General features: G+C 37.0%; 1 protein-coding gene across 3 annotated transcripts in view; it reads right to left on the bottom strand.

Moving 5' to 3' along the window:
• Positions 1-26,470, bottom strand: part of si:dkey-106g10.7 (uncharacterized protein C11orf95) — a 58,013-nt gene that overhangs the window by 18,327 nt on the left and 13,216 nt on the right. For 2 of the 3 annotated variants that reach the window (XM_039769314.1, XM_039769311.1), the window contains exons 2-4: positions 17,377-17,937; positions 4,401-4,805; positions 2,989-3,525 (exon numbers count right to left, since the gene is read on the bottom strand). In XM_039769314.1, coding sequence (XP_039625248.1) covers positions 2,989-3,525; positions 4,401-4,805; positions 17,377-17,937 — 1,503 coding nt within the window. Of the gene's footprint in view, positions 1-2,988; positions 3,526-4,400; positions 4,806-17,376; positions 17,938-22,186; positions 22,235-26,470 lie in introns of those variants that run through there. The other variant, XM_039769313.1, reaches the window with a different exon arrangement.

Here is a 26,470-nt window from a genome sequence, read left to right as displayed (position 1 = left end):
AGTATTTTAACTAATGTCATAGGAAGTATAACATGAAACATCACTGTGCATCAAAAAAATGAAAAATGAAACACGGAAAGAGGGAAAGACAACAGTACTTAGAGAAAGCAGGTGTTTTTTTCCCATTTTTCAACTGTGAGCATCTGATAAGTGATGTGTCAAATGGATATACAGAAATAAAAGCTGTGTCTATTACTTGTAGTGGTGGTGATGACGTAAAACACGAGACAGCCCTTTACTCTTACCAAATGTTTCTTATAGTATAAGACTGGCAAGAAACAAGTACTGTGTAAGTAAAATTCATATTTATAACTGCACCTCAAGAATTAGGAATGACTAATTAGTAAAATGTAAAACAAATCATGTGCAAAATACATAAAAGGTATATCTAAACAGTAAAAACTGTAGTACAATCAATGGTTAAAACAAATCAATGCAAGTGTTTATTTATGTTTACACACTGTTTCAGATGCTAATATTAACTGATTGTTTCAATGTGCAAGAATATTTTATGGATATTTGTTTAATTTCCTTAGTCTCTTGATGATGCCGACTTCAAATGCAAAATCTAATATAATCCATGTGTTATCATAAAGTTATGATCTGCCTCAATTAGTTTTTTTCTCATATTATATTCCAAAAATAAAAAAAATAAAATAATCACTGCAATTAATTTAATAAATGGATCTATAAATAAAATAACACTTTTCTAAATTGTTTATTGATATTTTATGTTTTAACTAAAAGTAATGCCTACTAATCCAGTGTAAGCAGCATAGCCAAGACAAGTGTTTAATTGATAAAGTTTAAAATTTAATTTAAATATTGTAATGATGATAGAATTTCACATTTACTGTATTCATTTTACTGATATAAGCGGCAAAGTGGTCTGTCATTCTGACCATTTTTTGATGGCTGAATGATCAGAATTCCAGTCAATTAAATGTTAAACAATGGTTAATTCTTTCACTAAAGCAGTAATTCTCAATCTCCGTCCTGGTGACTCCATGTGGCTGCACGTCTTTCTTCCCACCTTTTTTTCTTTATAACATCGGATGCCGAAAATCTGCAACTACTTTAGCATAAGCCTCATTAACATGCTCATTAGTAAATTATTGAAAATGAAAGCAAAAAAGTAATAATTCCCATGTATCATAAATAATTGCTTGGTACATTCTAATAAAAAAATTAACGTACTTAGTTTTATTATTTTTACACTGATACAAAACATAAAAACTGGGACACAACAGAGTGCTTCATTAGGCTAGGAATACAATTTAAAAAACAACAAAAATCTGCAGCCACATAGAGGGCCCAGGATTGAGTTTGAGAACCATTAGACCATAGTAATGTGAATCATGTGTTACATACACTCACCTAAAGGATTATTAGGAACACCATACTAATACGGTGTTTGACCCCCTTTCGCCATCAGAACTGCCTTAATTCTACGTGGCATTGATTCAACAAGGTGCTGAAAGCATTCTTTAGAAATGTTGGCCCATATTGATAGGATAGCATCTTGCAGTTGATGGAGATTTGTGGGATGCACATCCAGGGCACGAAGCTCCCGTTTCACCACATCCCAAAGATGCTCTATTGGGGTGAGATCTGGTGACTGTGGGGGCCATTTTAGTACAGTGAACTCATTGTCATGTTCAAGAAACCAATTTGAAATGATTCTAGCTTTGTGACATGGTGCATTATCCTGCTGGAAGTAGCCATCAGAGGATGGGGCACATGGTGGTCATGAAGGGATGGACATGGTCACAAACAATGCTCAGGTAGCCCGTGGCATTTAAACAATGCCCAATTGGCACTAAGGGGCCTAAAGTGTGCCAAGAAAACATCCCCCATACCATTACACCACCACCACCAGCCTGCACAGTGGTAACAAGGCATGATGGATCCATGTTCTCATTCTGTTTACGCCAAATTCTGACTCTACCATTTGAATGTCTCAACAGAAATCGAGACTCATCAGAACAAGCAACATTTTTCTAGTCTTCAACTGTCCAATTTTGGTGAGCTCGTGCAAATTGTAGCCTCTTTTTCCTATTTGTAGTGGAGATGAGTGGTACCCGGTGGGGTCTTCTGCTGTTGTAGCCCATCCGCCTCAAGGTTGTGCGTGTTGTGGTTTCACAAATGCTTTGCTGCATACCTCGGTTGTAACGAGTGGTTATTTCAGTCAAAGTTGCTCTTCTATCAGCTTGAATCAGTCAGCCCATTCTCCTCTGACCTCTAGCATCAACAAGGCATTTTCCCCCACAGGACTGCCGCATACTGGATGTTTTTCCCTTTTCACACCATTCTTTGTAAACCCTATAAATGGTTGTGCGTGAAAATCCCAGTAACTGAGCAGATTGTGAAATACTCAGACCGGCTTGTCTGGCACCAACAACCATGCCACGCTCAAAATTGCTTAAATCACCTTTCTTTCCCATTCTGACATTCAGTTTGGAGTTCAGGAGATTGTCTTGACCAGGACCACACCCCTAAATGCATTGAAGCAACTGCCATGTGATTGGTTGATTAGATAATTGTATTAATGAGAAATTGAACAGGTGTTCCTAATAATCCTTTAGGTGAGTGTAGTTAGGTTATAGTGCCCTTTTTTGAGTTAAAATCATTTTTTTTTTGTTGTTAAAATAATAGGGCCCTAATGAAATCACACAGAGCTCACTGCCACTGATTCCAGCCTGCATTGTTTATATGTAGTGTTATTTTTTCCTTCAATTAAATTGAGTTTAATGCCCCGCTCTAGTCTATAGCTTAACCCAATATTTTACGTCTGTGTATGCTATATTCTTGTTGTACAATACCTATAATTAAGGAAAAAAAAAACGAGAACACAATCTTTACCTTGCTATGACCTATACCTTTGTGCAATTCTGCATGTTTTCTTTCACAGCAGCTTTACCAATAGAGTCAACCTAATTTTTGCATCTTACATATTGGACCTTCTTAGAGTTCTGCCTGTCATCTTACCTGAAAGTGTGCTTGAAGAAGCTGTGATAGTATCAGACAGTTTTGTCTGTGCTTTAGTTTGCAACTCTTTACTCCATGCTGCTGCCACTGCCTCTCGTTCTGCGAGTCCCAGTGTGGCAGTTTCTGGATGACACTCATGGATGTGCCTTTTGATTACATTCATTTTGACATCAGGAAGCGTCTCACAACATACCATGCACACAAGCCCCTGGGTCTTCCAGTTGTAATCCACCAAATAATCAAGTCGCCACCTCTCTTGATCACAGTGTTCCAGACCTTTAGCAGAGACAAGAAACTGTTTGTGGGCCATGTTAACGGTATGCTCCCATGTATCACTATTGCCAATTTTATTGTGTTTCTCAGAATTCAGACTGGAACTTGTAGTACTTAGTGTAAGATTTCCATGATCTTGTGCAGTTAAATTGTTATTGTGACATACAGTACTAACTTGGCAGTCTTCATCTTCTGTTTCAGGCTCTGATTTTACGGAGACATCAAAGTTATCAATCCGATCCATGTCAGCTGGAAAGGTAGCTCCTGATACCAATAAACAAACATATAGCCAATCAAGTTAATCAGAAAAAGGCTGAAAAAGAAATTAAAATGTATTTACTTACATTTTTATTTTACATTTGGGTATGCATAAATACGATATCAGCTGCATTTCTACTTACACCACTTCATATTGCTTTACAGTTGTTTTCTACACTACACACACTGAAATTTTTAATTATATTGTGTGTGCAAAAACGCTTTGGTCTTCAAATGAAAAATGAAACATGCTACACTTAACCTTTTTTCAACTCTTGTACATGGATAGTCTCTCCAATTCTAAAAGCAACTAGAAGTTTACTAAAAAAAATTTTGCAGATAATACCTTAAAACTACAGTAAAAGTTTTCTAGTCTTCTGTGCCCTACTGTCTATAAAACTGTTCATCAAGTCTAATTTGTATTACAAAGAACCTGATTATCATTTTGCTCTCTTATCATCACATTAATTCTACTTGTTTATTCTATATCCCTTCATTTCTTGGGGATGGCCCTTAGTTAAGAGGAACAGAGAATGGTCAGTGGCTCCCTATTCATATTCCACCACACGCACTCCTCTTCTCCTGCACAATGCTACCAATGAGGTGAGTGGCATCTGCAAACACTCATGCTGCCACTTCATGTAAGGAGATGTGTGGTGGTGGCCTGACTTAAACCATGTCATCACCGAGTACCCACTTATAAGAACTGTGAAACCCTTGTAAAGTTACGTTACTGGTAGAAGTGAGTTGGCATAATGGAATGTCAGTGCTTTAGAGGAGTCATCTAACCTCTGAGCAATTTAGCCCTGCACATGACTTCAGGTGCCTACCAATTGCTCTGTAATAATCTATATTATAAAAGGCATACTGTATCCAAGTACCTGTGTTGCTGCTGTATTGGTTGCTGTGTACCAAGCTGCTTCCCTCTCCCTCCTTACTTCTGCTGTCCCAGGTCTGCAGAATGCTACGTTTTTCCTCAGTTGTATAGATTAGGGAGTTAGGATGAATGTCTAGGACATGGCTTTTGATATCCTCCAAATGAAGAGAAGGCAACTCAATGCCACACACCATGCACACAAGCTTGTTGGCATCAACATGATAATCCATGAGAAACTCTTGTCGAAACCACGTATGCAGCGAGTCATTGAGGTAGCGTTCCAGCGTGCGAGATCCTGTACCAGAGGGAGATTGCTCCAGTGGCTCATGGACTCCACTCACCAGATCTGAACACTGCTGTCTAGTGATACGGTTGATACTCTTCTTGGGTGTACAAGAGCTGATCTTTCCTAGTAAAGTCACAAAGAAAAAGTGTAAGGTGTTAATCCATTTTAACAAAGCTGATAGTGTTGTTTGCACTCAAACAATCTGCTTGTGCGTGCTCCTCGTTGCCCTGGGGTTTCCCCAGTGACATCTGTAAATGGCATGCAAGTAAGTTAAGAGTCTGTATAATTTTAAACCTTCTTGCTTATACCAAAACAGTCATACATTCAGTAGGTGAAAAGTTTAACTCAAACCCTTAATCTTGTCTTTTTTTATTGATTTCCTTTTTACTTAGCTTGATTTGTAGTGATATAGTGATACAGGGTATGCACATTTCATCTGCCTTCTATTCTCATGAATCAAAGTATAAAGTTAAATGCTGCAGAACTGAATGTTGGCTGGGAATTCAGGATAGACCCATAGACCACATCAGCAAAATGTTAGGAAATCTACAGAGTTAGGAATATTGACAAAGCAGTTTGTAGTTTAATAGATTTTATTTTTGCTTATGTGTTGGTTCTACAGTATCAATACACTTTTCCTTTGTTAAATACAACTTCAAAATTACTTTTGTGACTGTATCAGAGCTAAAATATCTTATTAATCCCTATCACTATTAACCATTTGTTAATATTTATTATTTTTACAAATTAATCTAGAACTGTATTTTCTGGAAGCATTTTGTCTATGACAGCCATTTTCCTTTTTGTACGGCTTGTCAGTCTTCCACTCGAGGCTCCCATCCTATTAGCAAGCCTTGCAATACTATGTCTGAATGACAACCGCAGTGTGTAAAATGATGCTAAAAAAGATCCAACATCAGTTCAATTATTCAAAACAATGTTCTTATCCATAGATGGGTTTACTTGGAAGATGCACTGGATGTCTGTTTGTGGCTTCTGTGAGAAATGAGCAATTTACAATTACTGTATGTGACATGGTTCTGTTGCAGCACAGTACTTGAACACTTTTCTGAACATTATTTGAGAAATGCACAGTCCGTTACTGGAAAGGGAGACACAGGCTAGGTTTGACAAATCCAGCATTATGACCAACATTACATGGCACCTGAACACACTGCACTAAAGAATGAAACATTCAGGCAGTGTGCTGAGATTGCACATCAAAAGTACCTTTAAGAGTTCTTACTAATCAATAAGGTGTCAGGGGGCACCACACAAAAAAAAAACCTGAATTGATTTCAAAGCATTCATAAGTTATGCTAATGCAAAAAAAGAGCTTATTGTGGGACCAGAGAATGGTGGTGTGTTGCATGTTGGTGGGACATGCAGTGACAACAGACAGCAAAACAAGTGTTTCAGGTTGTGCTGGTTGAAAGGTTTGACGATAATCCTTTTCACTTAAGTGTCACACCCAGCTCATGGTATCACTCTGCTGTACACTATTGAGTGGGTAACATTGAAAAGAAAAAAAATTGGTGGGTTGTAGATAAATGACCCATAGACGCTGAACTCCAAATACTTGCTAAATTGTTAATTTGTGCTGTGAGGCATCTTTAAAAAAATTTTTTAATTACTATATTATGGAATATCAAAGGGCAAATAGACATCATGCCGAATGAGACACCAGTCCAGCTGGACACCTTCATATTCACTTATGACAGGAGTTTCAATTAACCTAACATGCTCGTCTTTTGGGTCAAGTTAAGAAACCACACCACTGGGAGAAAACTCGCCAAACCACCGAAAGAACATGCAAGTTTATCATAAACAGCTCAGCTTTATTCTCTACACCCCTGAGAAATTAGCTCTAACCACTGTGTCATCATGATGCCCACACATAGAAATAAAAAACATGTATTATCATAGTGACAAACTAAGGTGCAAGGTCAAAGACCATTCAGATGCCTCCCTTCTAAATTACCAAATGCCAGCAAAGAAGCTGAGTCATTTCTAGCTGAAACGTTTACAAAGTAAATGATGTCGACTTGGGCATTGTAATCAAAAATGTTCGTTTTACTTAACTTCTCCTAATACAGCACTGCGGTTTTCAGTGGCAGTTGCAACATAAGTGAATTCACCAAAGGAAGTAATTTATCCTACTTTCAATCTAAGAAAATGCATTCCTTCAGCAATAACATAATCCTGAGCAGCTATTTTCATTTTTTTATCATCATTGATCACTGGCATTGAGACATTTTGTGTAGGTGCAGTCCCATGTGTGCCTGTGTGGGAGGGGGCAAATTTTTCATTTCAACAGTCAAGCGTGGGAGCACTTTTTGTTTTGTGTGTGTTTGTGTGTTGATTGTGGTCGTTAATTACGTTTCACACACACATCCGAACCAGCAAGAATTAAATAGCTGGGAACTGCAACCCTTTAGAATGAACCGAAGTTAGCTCTGTTTAGCTGCCTTCCGTTGTTAAAAAAAAAAAAAAAACACTCCTTCCCTTATATGTCCTTCAACGAATGAAGTGATGAATCGTCACTTTCAGTGTGGCCTGAATATGTCTTGATGCTGTATAGTGGGAGTTAAGATAATTTCTTTCTTGACAAAATTAAAGTTATAAAGTGTAAATGATCAAAAGGTATATTATTTAAATAACACCAAAATAAATTGTTCACACACCTAAGCCAAGAAAAGCCACAACATAAATCTAAAGAAATACGACGTACAATCATAAGCAAGGAATGCAACAACAATATGCACAGAATCGCATATTCTTTTTTTGTGTATTAAAAAGATGGAGTACTTTGTTCCTCTCTCCATATCTACGACGTTGCTTATTAAGCATGAAGCACCACTTTTGTTCAAAGATGAGGAACTCCAGCGCTATCTAGCTTTGGCCAATGATAAAACAGTAACATCTATTTCAACAAAAATTTCTTTCACTGAATAAGAAGCTCCAAGTGATGTTGTGTTCACAACTTACTGAGCATTCCCTGCTATGGACTGGCACCCAGTTTATGTCAGATTCTTACCGTGTACATGATTCTGCCAGGATAGGTTCCAGGTTCCTTTAGAATCTAAACTGAACTAAAGGGATGCAGTCGTGGAGTGATAGATAAATCATTTATAACCTTAAAACTGAGTTTCTGATTATGCTTAATGTAACGTGTTGTTTAAGTATATATTAAGCCAACTGTTCTGAAAAAGGACAGTCATCTATTTACTAACATTTTCCACCCTCACAAACACAATTTTAAAACTTTTTTGCGTGAGCTGTTGTTAAGCACTTTCATTCTGAGAAATGTTAATGGCTGTATTAATCAATGGCCTTCACCAAATCGGGAGTATATCCAGTCAGTGGAAATACTTATTTTGCATAACACTGACTAGCAGCCAAACACACTCTACTCCATCTAGTGGACTGATTTTGCAATGATGCTGCAAAAAATATGACAGACATTCAATAACAAGGGTTTGTTAAGACTTACTGTAGCTAGCATGTTAAAAAAACAGCAGTACAGTGCATCTCTATCAGGCACTGACAAGACCCTAAAAAAAAAAAAATTAAGGCTGCTATGGTCAAGCCTGCAAAGGCTTACTTCATTTACCTAACCACATGTGCTCTGCATCAGTGCCTGTCTTTGCAATTGCTACTAGTCATTTGTGTTTTGACAAGAACAGGCCATTTGGCCCAACAAAGCTCACCAGTCCTATTGCCTTAATTCTTAATTTAAAAACATCAAGTCGAGTTTTGAAAGCTCCTAATGTCTTACTGTCTACCACACTACTTGGTAGATTATTCCCAGAGTCTATGGTTCTCTGTGTAAAGAAAAACGACCTAATGTTTGTGTGAAATTTACCCTTAACAAATTTCTAACTGTGTCCCAGTGTTTTTGAGGAACTCATTTTAAAATAAGAGTCTTGATCCACTGTACTAATTCCCTTCATAATTTTAAACACTTCAATCATGTCTCCTCTTAATCTTCTTTCGTTTGTCTTTCCTCATAATGCATTGCCTGTAGCCCTGGAATCAGTCTAGTTGCTCTTCTCCGGAGTTTTTATAGCACAGCAATGTTCTTGTTATAGCCTGGGCCCATTTATTCAAAAGGTTTAATATGGATCAAAATGATTTGGATTGTGAAATCCCTTTATTTGTCATCCTGTATCACATAATCCATCTTACCTTTGCCACGGTTTTTCAAAGCAAATTTGGATTGAAACACTCTGATCTGGATACTAACTTTTCTTACTAATTTAAGATTACAAAATCCAGATTGGCAGTGCTCTAAATGGGACTGCATATCACACTGAAGGCTACTAGGTATGTGAAAAACAGGGAGAATAGCCAGTATGGGATCACTCAAAGTGTATTTATTTGAAAAAACAAAAAACAGCACAGAAAACAATATAAAAACCCCTTCTCATTTTTAATGTGTTTTAAACAGTCAGACCTTATTTGACCCACAAAAAAATAAAGAAAGAAGCAAATATATATTACCCACATAAATTGTGTTTCAAATTCAAATTGTAAATGTCCAATAGTTAAAAATTAAAAAAAAAAAAACATTTAGAGTTCTTCATGTGTGGAAGCTGTGTTTTTAGGAGGAGGGCCTGAAGTTTCACTTTGGTTTAGTGTAGTTGGGACAAAGTAATTTGTTCCTCTGCCTGACCAGCCTGAGCTTCTGATCTTTCTGTTTCTCATTTAAGAAGTGCCCTATAGGCATTGCAATCTTCATTGTTTGGCAAAGAACGATTCACAATTCGTTTTTGACCTATTTTAGTAGTACCTACTATGTCTCTACCTTGTGGATCCACCTTCTGCCACACTAACAAAACTGAGATCAAGAATAATTATTTCCTCTGCATTAGGAGAAACTGGCTTGATTTCCTCTTCAATCGTGGGTTCCCTGTCCCCTGCAACAACCTGAATCCCATGTGTGAGTTTTCTGCTCCAATATTATCAATACCCAAATTATTGTACTCATCTCTCCTAAAGGGCTTGTTGCCTATTTGAGTGTTTTTTGCTTCTGCGTGGTCCTTGGATGCTTTGTCCTCTTCTGGCCAGACCCTGTGGCATTCATATTCGGGATGATTTTAAACCAAATGTCTTTTTCTTCTTCATGTTCAGCTTTCCTCCCTTAGCAGAAATAAAACATTCTAATATTGAGGCAAAATGCATCCTAACACCCTCCAAAGTGGATGGGTTTCTGCTACTGTGAAATTAGGTCCTTTAAAGTCCCCGGTTCCACCTTGTTGGTGTGGTGAACAGAGTTTATTGGTCATGGGTATGATTGCTTTAACAGAAAACAAGCTGAAGCACATCACCTAATTGATGTTTAAGGGGAGTGGAACTAATCAAGCAACCATCTTATTCAGGCTTTTTCAAAAGACTTACAAAGCACCACTGACATGGCAGATATAGTTCATTACCACTACCATTTTGGCAGGAAATAATACAGTCAAAGGGTGTATGTGGAGCGTATAAAACCACTATAGAAATACAGCACTGAAGAACTTTATGCTCGGTTTTGGTTTGGGAATGCTGATATTAAATACACTGCCGACCTTGTCAGGCCAACGCAGAACAAGAAGGAGTCTGTCACAGTCTGTCTTTGGAGGAACAGGTCCTCATTGCTCTGCGCCGCTATGCACCTGGGTCTTTCTACCAAGTTGTTGGGGACAGTATAGGAGTTATGTGGTGAAAGCTGTGTCAATCACTTTGGCCAGCCAGGGCAATCACTTTGTTTAATTTTGAAAGGATGACCTGATTTCCTAGACCATTGGAACATGTCCAACACTATTGGGGTTATTGACTGCACTCATATATGTATATACAAGCACCCCATGAGAGGGAGAGTGGGAGTACATCAACAGAAAGGGGAGGCACAGTATAAGCATACAACTTGTGCGTGATGCTGACCTCATGATCACAAACTATGTTGTGAAGTCGCCTGGGACTGTCCATGATGTGCATATCCTGAGGGAAAGCACTCTATACAGAGAGCTCCTAACCAGTTGACCACATGGCATAATATTAGGAGACAGCGCCTATCCACTCTTACTATGGCTGGATGACTCTTGTTCTTACACCAAACATACCTGACCAGGCATGCTTCAATACTGCTCACTGCATAACAAGATATGCTATTGAACATTTTAATGGAGTTCTGAAGGGATGTTTTGCATGCCTTAACTACTTGTGACTGGAACCACAAAGACCGTGCAACATAATACTTGTCTGTATTATTATAAGCAAAATGTCCTTCTGTGTGATGACATTTATGATGAACCTGAGCCTTCTGAAAAGACACACCTCCGGCCTTCTCTCAGAATGTGAGACGGACTGGACATGCAATAAGGGATGCCATTGTTAGAAACTATTTTTCATTTTGTCATTGAGTATTATTTTTGGGGGACAGAATCCTTTTTTTACCTTACTATACTGAAAGGTGTAATAGCCTAATTTCTACTTTATTTTCTCACTTATTTATCACTGTAATTGTAAACATACCAGATATAAAATATAATTAAAAATGTGTATATACTACATTATATAAATGTTGTTTATCTGACCAATTTAAATTTAATTTAAAATACATTTTTGTTCCTGAAATCCAACCTATGGCTGGGACCAGAATAATTGTGATTTTTTGGATCAAAGTTATCACAATCCTACTAAGAGGTTTTGAACACAAACTGAGGGTTTAATTCAGATTAAAACCAAGACTGGATACCGTGACCTAAACCAATATCAGAATCCGCTTTTAGTTTAGCATAACGCATTTTCAAGATTTGATCCAATCCATTATCCAAAATCCAATCAGATTACTTTTGAGCCCTGGAGGCCAAAACTACACACAGTACTCCAGGTGATGTCTCACCAGTGCATTATAAAAATTTCTGTTAGCCTTCTTATTAGTTTCTGAACACTGTCTGGCAGTTGACAATGTCGACTCCTAAATCTTTTTTCATAAGGTGCACTTTCAACTTTCAGACCTCCCATTGTGTATTCAAACCTAACATTTTTGCTTGCTACTTGAAATTTAATGCAAGTACATGTAAAGTATTACATCTGCCACAAATCTGCCCCAGCTTGTATGCTGTTCAGTTTCCTCTGTAATGAGTCAACGGAAACAAGATTATTTGCCAATCCACCTAGTTTGTTATCATGTGCAACTTAACCTTCTTGTTATTTATACTCCTTTCCAAATTATATATATATACACACACACACACACACTAAAAACAGCAGCGGCCCTAGCGCTGACCCCTGTGGTACACCACTCTTAACATCAGCTAATTCTGATACAGTTCCTCACACCATAACCCTCTGCTTCCTGTGTCATGGCCAGTTTTGCAACCATCTACATCTACATGACCCTGAACTCCCACTTCTTTTAGTTTGATGCCCAACCACTCATGTGGCACCTTATCAAATGCTTTCTGAAAGTCAAGATAAATAATATCATATGCTCCACTTTGATCATATCCTTTTCTTGCTTCCTCATAGAATTCCAGCATGTTAAAAACATGACATTCCTCTTCTGAACCCATGCTGACTATTCAGTAAAACTCCTGTACTTGCCATGTGTTACTAAATCTTTCCCTTAAGAATTCCTTCCATTAATTTTCCTGTGATGCACATTTAGCTTACTGGCCTATAGTTGCTTGGATCTGCCTGGCCACCCTTTTATATAATGGGATAATATTTGACATTTTCCAGATCTTCAGAATATCCCCAGTCCACACAGTAAAAATATGTGTCAAGGGTTTATATAAGTACTTAAGAACTTGAGGGTAAATATTATCTGGTCCTGGAGATTTGTTTGACTTTAGCCTAGTTTCAGTTTGTCAGTCATTTGTACAGAAATAAAATCAATACAATATTTATAAACCTTTACTAACCCTCCTCTATTCTGTTTCTCTTCTCAGTATCTGGATGTGTCACTTGGTCCTACTGCTCTAATTCCAGGCTGCTCTACTGTGTATGGAAAAGTGATCATAGATAAAGGAGTGCTGGAATCATCAGATAGAAAGATTATCTCATCAGATTGGACCACCAGCACAGACTCTACTACAGAAAACCCAGGAGCAGGTAGGTGGCCAGTTGGCTGTGGTCTCCAGGGCAGTGACTGTGTCTGTGTCCCCTGTGAAATATTGCTGGTTTCTGGCACTTCTGTTCTGGAAAGGAAATTATGTTTGCATCAACAATGAAATTCTCTTCATGGAAAGGGAAAACTGCTTTCATCCAACAAGAACAGTCAGTCAGTCATTTAGTCATTTTACAACCAACAAAGTTGTCAAATGTTGAACCCATTCAAATGGTCGATCATCCAGCCTTAAGGCCTTAAAGATAGGTTGTATACCATATGAATTTTTTTTCATGGGCATGTTTGATCTTAAATTGGTGCTAATGTTACAGTGAATCTTTTGGAGTTTTTGTGCATATTAATGAAGCATATCTCACATGTGTTTCTTAAGGATCAAGGCTACACCTGATAATGCACAGATTGGGGGTTAACATCCTGTTGCTGTGTATTTCTAGACACCAAACTGGTATTAAGTTATGTGAAGTCTATGAGGGCTCCACACGTTGGATAAGCTTTCATCTCTGACCTTAAATATTGTTTGAGTTGCTCTTGGTATATAAAAAAGATGGTTTTGAATGTACAAGTTGTTGATCTATAATTCTAGCCGTTTTACACTATCGTTTTTATAAATGTACCTATATTATTGTATATAATTATAATTATTGTGAGGTTTGTAACTTTCCGGCTATTGTTATAGTTAATGTTGGGATGATAGTGCCTTTTTCTGTGGCCACATGCTAGAACTCATCCACCTGATGTATGTGATTTGAATACTCATACTTGATAAGTACTTTTTAATAATTAGACTTAGGATTTTATACACAACATGTTAAGCTAACTACCTCTAAGGTTTTATTCTATTTTGAAGTATATGCTAAGGAAATTGCATTTAGACCCTGTGGTTGCATTATGTTGTGACCCTGTGTTAGGATATAGCGGGTTGGATAATGGATGGATGGATACTAAATTAGCTACTTAGTCTCTAATATTTTTATTATAATAATTATATTATTACATATAATTAAATATCACTTAACCGCTAACATTACAAAGGAAAAGGAGACTACTGGCCATAATCACATTGTTTTCAAGGAGTCCATACTCTTTAGCATTCTAAATTATGTCAAATCACGCTAATTCCACTTAGAACTAATTAATCCCATAAAGAGAAATTTACTGTCTTAGATTGAAAGCTTTGATGTCAGACTGATGTTCAATATTCCGATTCCACCATTGGTTAGAGGTCATGAAGCAGTAATGAGGCCGTTTGAGTAGAGAAAATTGACTGCTGTCTAAACACACAACCAGCTAAAATGCCTACAACTGTATATCTTTAATTTATGCAGGTATAACCCCATAGGCCATGTCTGCCAGAAGGCAATGTGCAAAAAGCAAGAATGTTAATCAAATTTTGCTATAGATACATTATCTAATAAAATTATTTTTAGAGACAATAATGTTTAAGGTTCCTCCTGCCTTAGCAAACAATCTTGGGACTGAATTATCCTGTGGCTAGAAACAAGGCCTACAGTTAAACAGCTTTTAGTTCTTCAGAAAGAAAATAACAAGAGCAACAACAAGGCACCGCTTGTGCATAAACAGAAAGTAATTGTAATATGAGGAAGACCAGTACTCTTCTGAGCTATCCCCATCAGTGATGCGAACTTGTGACCAAACATGCTGCAGTTATTCCAGCTATGGCCCATTAAGCACCAATGTCATTTCCCTCTTATCTGTTGGCACAAGAGAGTCACCTCGGGATTAATTCACATTTGCATTTACAGTCTGGGTCTTTTATGCTACTAATTAGTTAAGATAAAAAATTGCCAAAGTCATCTAACAATATATATACTGCTTGGTACAAGCAAAAGAAAACATTTTATGCTGACTTTTTGTGTCATCTGGTTCGCAGGTTTTCTTCACTGCTTGTTGATTTTAATATACAACTGCACCACTGTGGTGTTTGGAAAATGTATTCTTTTGTTTTAAAGGAAATCTGTTTATTAAAGGATTCCCACATAGCTGTATTAAAAGGAAGTCTTAAAAAAGAGCCTGAGATTTATTTACTGAAGTATTCTCCATGATGCATGCAAACATACACACCCCCCCCCCTCCATCTCTCTCTCTATAGACATCATACACACATACATATATATGTGAATGTATATACACACACAAATACATATGTATATGTACACACATAGTACAACATACAAATGTACATATCACTCATGCACAGAATAGGGTTTGGAGGAATGAGATAAGCAAACAAATTAAACAGGAAAATTAAGGAAGTCAAAACAAAAAAATGTGAAATACCTTGACTAGTTACATTTTCAAAATCTGGCGTCTGTTACCTAGATATTTAAAAACAGTGCATAGTCTTTTCACAGATGTTTACATAAAAAAATTGTCATTATTTCAATTTCAGTGTTATTGCAACCATATTCACTTTTCATCACCAATTAGCTACGTGAATCTAATGGTTAGCAACATCAGTAGCGGCTTCATTTATACGTCAACTCTGTAAAAATTCATATTATTTGAAATCGATCCACATATACTCAATATTTTTTAGAAAGAAACTGGGACCTGATAAAATAATTTTTGGACTGGCATATTACAGTATGAATATTAAATGCTTTAATGGGAATAATTAAAATCAACGATGAATAAGAAAGCTAAAGTTCTACTGTTCTTAAAGAAGATAGTTATCAGTTATAAGATGCAAGCAGAGTTCATGATTAATTGGCAACTGCATCTAAAATGCACTGTTCAACACCGGTATACAATAGGAAAAAAAGAAAGTTGTGTGCCAGGAGTTTGTATACTGACAACAGAAAACTCAGGAAAGTCACACATAGAAGTATTTAAGATTATCATACTATGTACAGAATACATTAAATATTCATAAATTACAGAAACAAACATATAACATTAAAACGGTGGCATTTAGAAAATATTTATAATTAGATCGAATAAGTATAAAAAGGAAAATGCATCTCAAACATTCTGGACTTCTACATCTTCCATGCTTCCTCATCCTTATCATTCTATGCCCACAAATGAAAACTTTGAGTGAAATGGTAACTATATGCTGTTCCGATGCCAATAACTTTAGAATTGTACAACTGGCTGCAACAGACTGGTGACCACGTGAAGGCTGTTTTCAGGTCAGTGTTAGGTTTTGGCCCTCAGTGACCCTAAATCATCATCAAACAAGTTAAACAAATTCATGTTTTGTTAAAGTCAGCATTTATAGTTTATTTATAGTTTTTGGTTCATGAGTTTATATTTTTACATATTTTGTTTCTTTTTATTATTATTATTTTTGAGATAAAAATGTGCTTACTGTCACCACTGCAATTAACACTATTTTTGAAAATGAACACATAAAAATATTTTAACTTGTCTAAAATTAAAATTAACTTAAAAATGATAATTATTGATTTTATGTCAACTGGTATTGTATATGAAACAATATACTGTATGATTTGAATTTCCTTTTAAATTGCTATATGTTATATTGGCAATTTATATCAGAAAAATATTCATGGTAGGTATTAAATGGTAGATAATTTACAGAGTAAATTCCATAGTATTTTATATATAATGGCAACACAAAATTCAAAAACACTGCCTCCAACCAAAGTATATTTGTTATTAGTGCAATTATAGCACTAACCCTTGAGTTACTGGGTCAGTTACGATGATAGTCATTGAATTGCAGATAACTACTAATATAACATCATCTTGAAAGAACATATGTGGTATTTTTGGTGCCACTGAAAATAGTAGTAGTAGAAGTATTGTCTTATATACAGAGTACAGGGAATATCTTACTGTATTTATGGGTCTGACCAACATGCAACAAGCTGCCATTCCAAAGTGACATGGTAAAAAAAAAAGGTTGTAGTGAAATAAGCTTTAAATGCATCAGTATGAATAAAAAGTAAAACTGAAATAAAAAGAAACTAAAATAGAATAAAAACAATAATAAAAGAAATAAAAATTGTATTTTTTTACTTTATAATATAACCAACCAAAAATAAATAAATTTCAAAACAGACTGAATCAAGGGCTGAAATGAAATTTGGAACTGCCAACTGAACAACTAAATTGCATAACATATCTCAAACTAAGCATTACAAGCACTGAATATGTAACATTTAAATCTTACAAATTCCACAGAACACAGGAAGTGCAATTTTTAATGTTGTGTGACAATCCTACATGCTTAGTGAAAGTCCAAACTAAAAGCCATCCATTCATCCATTTTCTAACCTGTTTACCCAGTTCAGTAGGTGTTAGTGCCTATCCTGACAGGAAGGTGTGCACAGCAGTAGTCAACCTGTACAGGGTGCCAGTCTGTGACACACACACCAGACCAATTTTTCTGCTTAAAGCAAACAATCATGACTATGGCTTATTTGCACTGAGCTATGCTGAAGCAGTATAAATTTTATTTTAAAACTAGGAAAATCTGAAATCAGCTAAATACAGGAAAACTTTATTTAAATACCTGCTTCTGCATTTAGAAAGAAAGGCATAAGCATAAAGGCTTAAAATTGCTAGATAAATCATGCCAGTGCTGCTTACCAACAGATTGACGTGCACAGTCCACCAGCTCAGTACTCCTTTGGGCTCTTAAGGGTAAAGAAGTGCTGGGCCTCCATCCACCTTCCAGAGAAAGATGAGCCTCCCAACCAGAGCGGATTACATCCTTATCAGCCTGACTCCACAGCAGGGAATCGGGATGCTTCTGACGAATGTGCCTCTTGATGGTGCTCAGCTTTAATGTAGCTAGTGAGCTTCCACAGACCATGCAAATCATGCCATGTCTCTGTGGTTCAAAGTCCATCAGGTACTCTGTGCGCCAGTATTCATGGTAATACCTCCTGTGATCCCGACCTGGGATTCGGCTTCTGCCAGGTCGTGATGCCCGCTCTTCTCTGTGGTCTCCTTGTTTCCATGTCCCACAGGAGGAAGAAACAGAAAGAAGATAAGGAGGAGAAGAAGAAGAAACTGATTTTGTGGTTTGTTGGCTTCTACGCCAGTAACTGGCTTTTTCTTCCTGAGACATGATGTCTTGGAGAGGAGTACTTTGTTCTGTGGAGGACTTTAACTCTTCAGGTTCTCCATTTACCTTGTTACCCTTACCTAAAATTGGGAAATAAATTAAAAATGAGTTAAAAAAATACAGTATAACCAACCAAGTGACTAAATAGAATATTTTCTGACAAGGCATTAACTGTCTTTGGGGTTAAAGAATTAGCTGTATCTTGCCATCTGCAAATTCAACTGGTTTGTCTATAAACAGTGTGCCATTCTGGATACAGATAACTTATGAACTGGTGGGCAGATAAGAAGAAGGGAGATACCATGCAGTTCAGATGAAATAAAAACAGGAAACATCTGGAAACAAAAGTTATAAAAATTAATTTGTAGACGTTTTGATATAAAAATAATCTTCTTTTTAAGAACTTGGGCAGCAAATACAAGCCAAAATGTGAACTGTGTGAGCTAACACTGATTAACCAGCCAGCAGTTAGAAAACCTGCACCTTTTGGCTTCATTTATACAAAGACCCCTTACACCTTTAAGCTCTGGACTCTTTAATCCCATGTTAAACACACTCTTAAGTATAGTTTTAAACAACTGCTATAGATTTGTTTTAAATTCTGCATCTTTACTGACTTGAACCTTGTATCTTTTAGATCATTGTTTTAGAATCTGAAACGGATTGTTAATTTATTAGACTTGGGGTAATTGGGATCCAAATGGATAAACAGCCTGAGAACGGCAAACACTTTTTATTTTTGTTATCATTGTTAGTTCGAGGTGAAGTTAGTCTTTTAGGTTTAGGGTGTATACTGAGCACAGAAGGAAGGAAAAACAGAGCAGGAGAGAGAGGAGCCCAAAGAAATTGGCAAGGGCTCCTGTATTGTGAGCAACAACCTGAAACAACTCTACATCCAGACTTTAAAAGACTAATCTTCCATCACCTTTATTTTCTGAAAAAGTATTTTTAATAAAACTCTTTTTCAAATACATTTCTTAACCTTTCAAGTGTCTTTTAAATACATTTCCTACCATTGACTTTACTAATGTTGCTAATGTTGTTTTTATTAATGTTGCTTTATATAATAATATTAATTTTACACTGTTTTATTGGGTCAGGTATATTTTTAAGAGCATCTAGTGTGGGAGGTTGCCATATTCCCACAGAGGTTAGCAGCTAAGAAGAGACGTCTTCAATACAAAGCAGCAGGGTGAGCAGGGACCTGCTTTGGTGACTGGCACAGGTGTAGCACAGGTCTGAAGACAACCATTTGGTCTGCTTGTGCAGAGCTAGTAAGTCTCCTTGCTTGAAGCAGCTGTCCACATGCAGGTAAGGCTGTACATGTGGGGACTATAAAGCAAAAATCTAGCACTCATATCAACAATACAGTTAGTATTATAGCATAGGTAAACCAAAATGAGAAACATGGGCATCTCCATTACTTTGACAGCCAAGTCAGACGTTTTCTTTCTTTTTAATTTTCTTGCTCTTTAGTTATTTTGGAGTGTGTGTTCAGACCATAGTGTGTGTGTGTATTTATCTATGTATTATTTACCCTTACAAGATTATGTATTATCTTCCATTTATGTACTTATTTATTTAAAGAGCTTCTTCCCCTTGGGGACATACAAAGTTCTATCTATCTATTGTGGAATATGGCCGGCAGCTTCTCCTGGCCAATACCCCCAAGCCGCCAGATGGAGCCCTCCCTGCAATATGAAGGTGCCCCGAATTCCAGCAGGGCATCATGGACATTGGAGTCTTTATTCACAGCCCTGCTGGATACCGTGGGGGCCGACAGAGGACGCTGCAGGGAGGCTCAAGGACTTCTATTTGCCTTATAGCCCGGAAGTAGTTCCCATTCGAGGGGACAGAGGAAATGATGTACTTCCGGGCTGAAGAAAAAGGAGTTTTCACCCGACCCGGAAGTGTTACAAAGTCACATGGACAGAAACACTTCCGGGTCAATGACTTTAAAAAGGACTGTGGGAGTTCCCAGCGGTGGTCCGAGTTGGGAGGAAGGGTGACTGAGCTGCTGGGAGGTGTGGAGGATTATTGTTTGTGTGATTATTGTATTGAGAATAGTGGAGGTGCTTTGTGCACATTATTGTATGAATAAATTCATCATTTGGACTTTTCTCTGGTGTCTGGCATCTGGTCTGAGGGTTCAAGGGGACGACAGCGCCCCTATCTGTCACACTATCTATCTATCAATTAATCAATCAATCATACTCAAGGCATAGTGATAACAGCACCGGGTTTGGGTGGCTGCCATTTTTCCACAGAGGTTAACACCTTCAACAATAAAAGCAGCGCTGTCAGCGGGCATCTGCTTTGGTGACTGGCAAAGATGTAGCTTAACAGTTTGGTCTGCTCTTGCTGAGCTAGTAAGATTCCTTACTTAAAGCAGCTGTCCATGTGCAGATAATGCTGTACACGTGGGGCGCAATTAAGCAGCTACATTAAGGCAAAATTCCATAACATACAGTGGATTACACTAATCAGAGCATACTGGAATCCTGTGCATAACATTGCTTTGTATATCTTGGTAGACTGAGGAGCACACACAAATGCATCAAGCTAAAAGTCAAAAGACAAATTGTAAAAAAAACTTCCCCACAGAGAATTTCATTTTTTTCAATAGAACATATGTGACGGCCGGCCGAATGGAAGGACTGGGGGAGCAGTCATGCATAGGGCACTACCTCCCCCAGACTGCTTGTAGCAGTGGTGCCTCGGATTCCCACAGGGCTGCATGAGAGTTGGAGTTCGGCACAGCCCTTTTGGGATCTGCGGGTGCCGCCAGAGTGTGCTGCAGGAGCGACAGAGCCCAACTACTTCGGGTTTCCACCACACCCGGGAGTACTTCCAGATAATGCTGATGGGCCACCTGATGTGCTCCCGGGGGCAGCATAAAAGGGACCAGCTCACTTCACTCAGAGAGCCAGAATCAGGAGGGAGAAGAGAAAGCTTCCCAGAATAGGACTTGAGGTGGAAGGAGACAAAGAGAGATGCAGAGACAGAGAAAGAGAAGACAAAGGATTGTAGAGTGTGCTTCTTTTACTGTGCTGTAAATATTGTACTGTGCTGGACAGGTGAGACACTTAGGAAATATTTTCCACATCAGAATAAAAGCCATGGGTGTTGCTGGACTTGTGCCTTATGTCCGTCTTTGTCAGCTTGGGGCAGCTGGTGTGCCCCATGGTGTCCACACATAATATAAAACATTACATTTCCCTTGCAGTAGAAGAGGTGGATTAGGATTCCAATTAAGCAAGCTGAGGCTTGGTGGACCCAGTGTAGCATAGGATATCAGAGCAGATTTTCCCTTAGAAAATGTTATCCCAGATATTACTGCAAGAGGATTAGGTGTGAGTTTAGGCCTGAGATAATCTGAAAGATACAAAATTTCTAACTTGTATATAAAATGTAATTTATTTCTGGGATGTAATATTTTTGAGATGGCATTTGTGGCTTGAGCATGGGAAAGGCGCTATATAAATACAATGTATTATTATTATTCTTATTATTTAAAAAACTGCCTTTCTGCTGGTGCTGCTCTTGTCAACTGTACTGTCCCTTTAGGCAGTACAGATGCTGCTCCAACGTCCTCAAACTGCATGACTCTGGGTATGAATGGTATAAACTATGTAACAATTTGCACTTTATTTTTACTGTTTTACTGTTTTGCATTATGACTATTTTTTATGTTGCTAGGAAATCAACAAAGTGCCATAAATCTAACATTGCCACAAAGTGCAAAAAGGACTGTCCTTTCCATAATTTCTTAGCAAGTTTCCAAATTAACCCTCAAGTATTGAAAATAAACTACTTATAGAGAATGGCTTAAGTCCAACTTTCAATGGTCCTGGGTCAGACACATTTTGAAAAGGTAGGTAAATAGTAAAGGTGTAATTTGTATATACAGAATAAAATGCTAAGGATTATGTCCATCTGTCACACGATTACTTGCAAATCACTGTAGCTAGAAATCTTGGTCTAAATCGAACATGTACAGTATGACATTATAGGCACTGGTGAAGCATAACATTTGGGTAGTGATAATCACTGCAAAGTAATCAGGGCTCAAGTCTATCTTACAGCAAAATGCTTCACAGGGTAACACGGCAGAAGGGAAAAGTACAATAGCTGCATTTGCTAAATGTGAAGCACATTGCAAAGGTCAATCAAAAAAAGAAAAAGAACAGCAGATACATCTGCCAATTATTATGTGTGTGTTATACAGAATACTAGCATGAGAAAAAACTGCGACAAGCCTGCACAAACTGACCTCTGCTCAGGTATTCACAGCAATGTGACAATTATGATCGAAAAAGTGATACACACCTTAGTGGCTCAAAGAGTAACAGGCACAACCACTGCTGAGCATCAAGCCAAATGCAGGTAACGGTCTACCACTGAGAAAAAATAATATAACAAGTCACCGAGAGGAATACTAAATTGAGGGGTATGCCTGAATATATACTCTACGATACAGAATGCAGGAACAACATAGAATTTAATACCAGCAAATGAAGAGATTGTCTAATACAACTTTTACATCCTTAAATCAATGGCTGGTTGAAACATAGCAACCACGTGGAAACACAGACAGACACTTATCATTTTATTAAGGTGGACAAGGAAGATATGAACTGATGTTATATATTAGATAATAAAGTGCACTATAAGAACTATGGTATAAGCCAAGTGAATGAGAAAAGTCGACTCAGAGCTCAGAATGGGTGAGTATTACATAAAGACCTTAGGCTTCTACAGCATGAGGGTTTATTTAAAGAATATTTTAGCTTTAAAAGATTTTATCATTATTTCCTATTGTGATATTTCTACCCCACTTATTTTTGGGTGCTCAGTTACCTGCTAGTTTTTCCTTATCTTAACTGCCACTGAAATGTACTCTATGTTGATTGTACAATTGACATGGTTAAAGGAAACTGCTAATTAAATTACAATAATATGATAAAATAATTATATTCAAAGAAGAAAAACAGTAATAATTTTCTTTCCAATTAGTGTTTTGAGAAAATATACTTTTGACATAGCATTTTAAGTACAAGGATTCTGTAATTCAATAAAATAGATCAATATTTCAATGTTATTGGTATCATTGACGGGTTTTTATTTGTAACCGACCTCAGTCATTTAATTGTGCTTTAAAATCTTTCAAGTAGTGCTTACTTTCAAAAAAGTGACAAATGAAAGACAAATGATGACCTTTGCTTTTTAATAATGTGTGCGACATTGCAATATAAAACTGCAATATGAAATATTATCTGTATTGTGCAGACACTTGCCTGGAAACTCATAAGTCCCAGCTCATCCAAATGCTTGACAGTTTCATCAGTCGAAATAATATGCATGTTGAGTTGGGCTCTCTGCAGCGAAAGTCAAATCGATAACAGAGAGAAGACAAAAATAATTGTCAATCAAGCAAAAATTCAATGCATTAAGAGGCACGTTTATATTTTAAAAGTCCTAATAAAGTCTTAAGAATTAAGGGACACATAACTATTATAGTGAAAGATATTACTGTAGAAAAGGGGCTGAAGTGAAAGCACTCTCCTAAAAGATCCTTTTATGAGGTATCTTACAATTTGATGTACAACAGCAAAATAAGTTTTCCAAATAACCACTGGATGAAAAAAGGAAGATAAAGTTTAACTAACATATAAAAGTAATCTTAGCTTCATAAGAAGCGGCAGACCAATAGGAAATTATGCAGCCTTTTATTGTACTATTTCTTCTACACATCATTTTATTAGGAAGAGTGCTAGATTATTTAGTATACATGTTATAAACAATGATTAAAATCACTGCTACACTGGACATGTTTTTCCTTTATATTGTATTTATAGGTTTTTTGTAAAGTTTCTTGTGATCACATGCCTATTTAAAGGTAATGTGTAAAAATAATGCCTGATTTATTAATCGTCTGCCTGCTAGGAGACTCATTTTCAGTTATAACTTAAAAGTAATGTTAAAATTTTTAGAACTTTTCACTTTTGGCATTAGGCATATTAAATTTACAGTCTTGTTCTCCTCATTGCCCAATAATAGAAAAAAGGGGATTTGTTTGGTCTGCATTTCCAATAACCCTTTGCATGTTTTTTACCTATATGCTGGATATTTAATTACGGCTACATCTTCACTTTAGTCCATTATCAACCCTCCTGAGAGATTTTATACTCCCAGAACAGCAGTGAAATATACATTACTCCACTTTAGCAAAGACCACCCAGCTTGATCAGCAGACTGTGACAAGTGATTAGCCTTTGTCTTGAGACATCTGATGATATTTGTTCAAGAGAACCTGCTTGTCAATCAGCTTGCTTTGTCATAAGGTCTGGTTATCATTTTTTTCCCTACCCATTTTGCTGAATAGCTCATTGGCTAAAAGTCCCCAGTGTTGGTGTGTCAATGAAAGAATGTGCAGCATTGCTCAAAATGGTTCTCAGATTTGTTTTAATCCTCTCCTTTGCTACTACCAACAGGGGGTCCATCCCATAACTTAGCCTGCCACATTTATTTGTGTCTCTGCCATCTTCATGACTGATGATGTTATAGCTTCTATTATCAACCTGTTCAGGCTTCTTTCTAATCATACCATATCTTCCATAGGCAACACTGATATACAGGAGCAAGAAGGCTCCCTGTCAGCTTTCATTTTTCTACTAGCGAAGCCCACATTGTTTTATTGATCCATGCTTCTCTATGGTTCAACAATGACCTCAATAGAAAGAGGACTATTATGGCGATCAATGCCTAATTCAGATTTTGAAGAGTAAAATATTGGGGTGCAAGTCTTTTTAAAGAAAGCAACCTCTTAATTGGATGAATCAAATGAATGCTGTCTTGGTAGAAGTTGTATGTTCTCCTTATGTCTGTGCTGGGGTTCCTCCCACATCCTAAAGATGTGCATGTTAGTTTAATCCAAGGTTATATATACATCAACCTGTATGAGTTTAGGTAAGTATGCCAGAGTGCCCTGCTGTGGGCTGGCAACCATTCCAGTGTTGTTTCCATTTTGTAGCCAGTGCTGCTGGGATAGATACCAACTCTCTCTGACCCTGAATTTGAAAAACAGGTTAGAAAATAGGATGAATGGATGTATTTCTAGGTGCACATACTAAGAAATGGTTCTACATTGTTGCAGAGTATATTTGATTTACTGGTTAAACTTCAACTGGAAGAAAAGCACAAATCCACATGTGCATAATTCTAAAAAAAGAGCAAAGTTTTCTAAGATACAGTTCTTGACAGCAAATCATTTCTTATGTTGCGGTTACTCTGGTAACAGTTCTTCCCAATGGCTTTAAGCATTAAGTTCAATGAGAGACTTAGGTATGAGAATTAAAGCAGCAGATTTGTTTTTTTGCTTTTGTTCACTATAATAAAGACCATTTGAAATCTCCCAATTATGCTAGAATTCTTGTGGCAGAAATGCATCCACTGTCAAATCTGCTCAGATCAGTTTGGGAGTGTCACATCCTCCTTATGTACTTTTACTAACAACTATGTTATATTTACTGTATTGCCCCTCAGGAAATATTCAGCTGAATTTGTTTTACTAACATGTTTGTTATTCACACACATTCCACCTCTTGGAAATGCTTATGGTTGCTCTAATGGAGTATGCCGTCACACCTTTAACGTTTCCCTGCCACTAGCATATCTTTGTTCTAAGGAAATTGAAGTAGAAAGTAGAGCTTGAAAACATGCTGAAGCCCCAATTACATATGGTGAAATTGGATGTGGAAAAACGACAAGTCCGGTCTTGACCTTGTCCTACAGCAATCATTCTAAAAGCGGAAACTCAACTAATAACAACCTCATGTGTCCCATATAGTGCAGTATACTATATGTTTAATAATTTTGATCTATCTTCTACAGTTTTCAAATTTTTAATATCAATTTGTTTGAATTTTGCCCACTCTTCTTGTGATCTATAACAAGAAAATGCCTAGTAGAATAAGTCTGTTACTTTCATTTACTAAAAAACAAATTTAAGTTACTTCTTTATGGTTCTTATATTTTCCTTGGGTATATGAGACTTGCACTCCTTTCAACAAGTTTTTACTCTAGCAAAAATCCCAGAATGTATCCTGCTAAAATACGCAATCAACTTCAATTGGTTCCTGTATATGGAGAGAAGCAGCAGTTCTAATTCAAGGCAAATTCCTATCACACACAATATACAATTTAATTTTTTTTGAAATCACAGAAAACCTCCACACTTACCACAAACTACTGCAGTTTGTATGCATCTATGTACAGTATATTCATTTCAGTGTAGAATTATAGCAGTTCACAAAAGTGTGCATCTTTAATTAATGACTTATGCACAGACATATATGTAAATTACAGGTTGATACTAAAAATATTTTCAGTTATCAATAAATTGATGGATGGTGTCCACTACTAATTAAAAATCCAAGTTTCAGAAGCACATACTGTCTTTTGAAATATGTTGTCTTTACTCTTACTGCCAGGAAGTTAGTGTCCTTTGAAAGTTGCTGCTTTAAAGCATTTTGCTCAATCAAAATACTCAAACTGCTGGTACATCTCATCAAATGCCTAAGTTATGCCTTTTTTAATCAGGCATTGCTAGTC

This window comes from Polypterus senegalus, chromosome 11 (genome assembly GCF_016835505.1).
Source record: "Polypterus senegalus isolate Bchr_013 chromosome 11, ASM1683550v1, whole genome shotgun sequence".
NCBI lineage: Eukaryota > Metazoa > Chordata > Cladistia > Polypteriformes > Polypteridae > Polypterus > Polypterus senegalus.
The sequence above is the reverse complement of the archived record's forward strand: the minus strand, read 5'-3'. Positions and strand labels throughout refer to the sequence as shown.